Below are 3,021 nucleotides of genomic sequence, written 5' to 3'. Positions count from 1 at the left end.
GTCTTTGGAGGCTTTGATCTTAGGCCTCTTGTGGCAATCAATCTTATCTACGCGTTTGGGAACTGTGCAAGTATGGTGGATGCTCAGGCAGTTTTCGATGCACTACCCCTTTCAAATGTGGTGCCATGGAATGCCTTGATTGCTGGCTATGCTCGAGCAGGCAATTGTGTGGCAAGCCTGTATTATTTCAAGAAAATGCAGCAGGTGGGTCTTAAGCCAGATGGAGGGACATTTCTCTCGCTTCTTGCAGTTTTCAGCTCTGTTGGGCTTGTGAAAGAAGGAATCGGGTATTTTGAATCCATGAGCAAAGATCACGACATTACTCCAGACATTGAGCATTATGTTATTATGGTAGACCTCCTTGGGCATGCTGGAGAGTTCACCAAAGTAAAAGATATGCTGTCAAGGATGCCAATACAGCCTACTCTGTCACTGTGGTTGCGCCTTCTGGAAGTGTGTGGCAAACACGGCAATGTGGAACTGGGGAAGCAAGCATTTGATTGTGCAGTGCATTTACAGCCCAAGGAGGCTACTTCATACTTTTTGATGTCAAACATATATGTTGATGCTGGGCTATGGAATTTGGCAAACCAGGTGGAGAACTCTAGACAGAAAGAGGGTGCGTGCAAGAAGCTTGGTGTAAGCTGGATCGAGCATAAGCAGGGAGTGCTTGCTTTTGTTGCTGGAGACAGCAAAAAGCCACATAAGCAATGGTTGTATGACTTTTTATGGGAGCTAAGTGGTCAATTGAGAGCGGAAGAGGAAGTGCCATGCCTAGAATACATGTTGAGTGACCCTGCAGTAGACAAAGAGAATGACCGGTCATTGTGTGGCCATTCACAAAAACTGGCCTTAGCATTTGGGCTTCTCAACCCTCCCCTTGGAGAACCAATACGAGTGAGGAAAAACACTCGTATATGTAGAGATTGTCACGAGCTTACTAAGCTGATATCTCGTGTGAAACATAAGGATATTTTAGTGATTGATGATAAACGAGTTCATCATTTCAAGGGTGGCAAGTGTTCTTGTCAGGACTACTTTTAATCTTTCAGCAAATGTCCAAAATGTTTGGACATTCGAGAGGTCTTGGCCCACAGAAGCCCTCACTGCCTCTGCACTATTGTGCTCTGACGATTCTTGAGGGCGAACGCTGAGAATGTGCCAAGGCACTAGACCAGTGGAAGAATTTGGGTGGGCACACTGGCATTTTGACTTTCTCCAATGGAGGCTAGCTCATTGATATCCCTTCAACACAAAGTGAGAGGCTGCGACTAATTCCATGAGCCCAATGAGTTCAGCAGTTCTAGAGTTTCAAATACGGATATTGGGAACCTCAAACCATCAAGAAAACCCCATCCTAGCCTACACTGCATTCTGCCACCCAAAACATTCCTCAATGTGAAAAAACTTTGGGTTAAAGAAAGGGATCCCAAAACTGTTGTACTCAAACCAGCGTTTCCAGTTTAGCTCCATCACCTTCTCTCCAACTGCAAATCTCTTCCCTCTGCACCACTTTCATCACATCAGTCCTTGTAAGTTAACTATCTACATCCTCTCCCACCAATATCAGGAGCCTAGAGCTTAGAGCATGGAGTTCAAGAAAAATACTTAGAGACACAAGTGTGTTTTGTCCTTATTTGGACTATCAAATGCCAAGCAACAGTAGGCCAAGCAACGGTTTTTAGAAGCAATGTTTCAGTATCAAGTATGACCATCAATTGTTACTTGAATCAATTCAAGGGATATCGACTTAATGGATAGTGCAACCCATAATGTAAAACACTTCTTTGGAAGAATAGAACTAAGCCATCTCTGATTTCCTATCCAATTCCACCTTTGTTGCTGCTGTCAGATGCGAGAACATGTAAAATAGCGCGAGCTCAATAGAAAGGACTTATTGAAAGAATACATATAAAAGATACCTTTGCCTCCTGGGCTGTAGCCCAGTGGTAGCGTCCTCACCTCCCAAAGTGGAGGCAATGGGCTTGAATCTACTAGCACCCATAGTGGATGGCGATGACATTCTATTTTCACTAGCCTCCCTCTCAAAAGAAAAGAGGACATTTTATCTAAAAACATGAAAAATTCATGAGGGCTTTTCACCATCCTCATCTTTACAAAAGGGTTATCTTTAAAGTCTCAAAGTGTATAGAGAACATGGGTTTTTTATACTCCTTGAATGCATATGTTATATGGGGTTTCTATGCAATGAAACCTTAGGCCTTCAAGCCATCAATGAACCCTTAGGCCTTCAAAGTTACTTGCCTTTAAACCGTGGTACCTTATGCTTTCATATGCTGATGACAGTGTTCGATTGTTATATCAATAAACTCCTCCTTTACCTCTAAACTTTCTTTTAAATGTATTCACAAATAGCTATAGTGAAACTCGTCAATGCTTCTTTTTCGTGTCTTGATTTTGATTCACTAACCTAAGGTCCTCACTACGTCATGTCCTTCCAGCTTTAATGTATAGGATTGACTAGCAATTTATTTTGGTTACCTTAGGTGTGTAAGGTTTTACTTAGGCATGAAGGAACAGCACAATAAGGATGGGATGTTTGCTACTACCATGGTACTTTTGTGGTACTTGGCCAAGCAATCGTCCAAGTAGAGAACAGGCAGTGTGCCAATTTTTCAAGATCATACCATTCTCCCATAGTCTCACCATATCCTTAGAGCAAATTATTGGCCATCTATTGGCAGGGTTACCAAATCTCCACAAGCTAGATACCATTGATGATAGTAGGTAACCCCATAACTAAGGATTTATGGGCGAAATAGTACATAGATGGTGTGGTAAATAGGGTGCTTGGTTTATAATGCATGAAACAAGGGCACCCATGAGCCGCAGGGTCACCAAATCTCCACTAGCTAGGTATCATTAATGGTAGGTAACCCCATAACTTTTGTTTTGTAGAAGAAATATCACATAGGTGTGGTAAATGGGATGCTTGGTTTATAATGCATGAAGCAAGGGCATGCATTTATTTTCATTTGTACAATGTACAGTATTAGCACC

General features: G+C 42.3%; 1 protein-coding gene across 1 annotated transcript in view; it reads left to right on the top strand.

Moving 5' to 3' along the window:
* LOC147640629 (pentatricopeptide repeat-containing protein At1g11290, chloroplastic-like) overlaps positions 1-2,122 on the top strand; it is a 3,866-nt gene extending 1,744 nt beyond the window's left edge. The window contains exon 1 of the mRNA XM_086813617.1: positions 1-2,122. This exon is cut by the window's left edge and continues 1,744 nt beyond it. Coding sequence (XP_086669743.1) covers positions 1-1,044 — 1,044 coding nt within the window. The 3' untranslated portion in view covers positions 1,045-2,122.
* Positions 2,123-3,021: the final 899 nt, after the last annotated feature.

The sequence above is a fragment of the Cibotium barometz genome, chromosome 2 (assembly GCF_041138505.1).
Source record: "Cibotium barometz isolate CiBa-2024 chromosome 2, ASM4113850v1, whole genome shotgun sequence".
Taxonomy (NCBI): Eukaryota; Viridiplantae; Streptophyta; class Polypodiopsida; order Cyatheales; family Cibotiaceae; genus Cibotium; species Cibotium barometz.
This window is presented reverse-complemented; position numbering and strand designations above follow the sequence as displayed.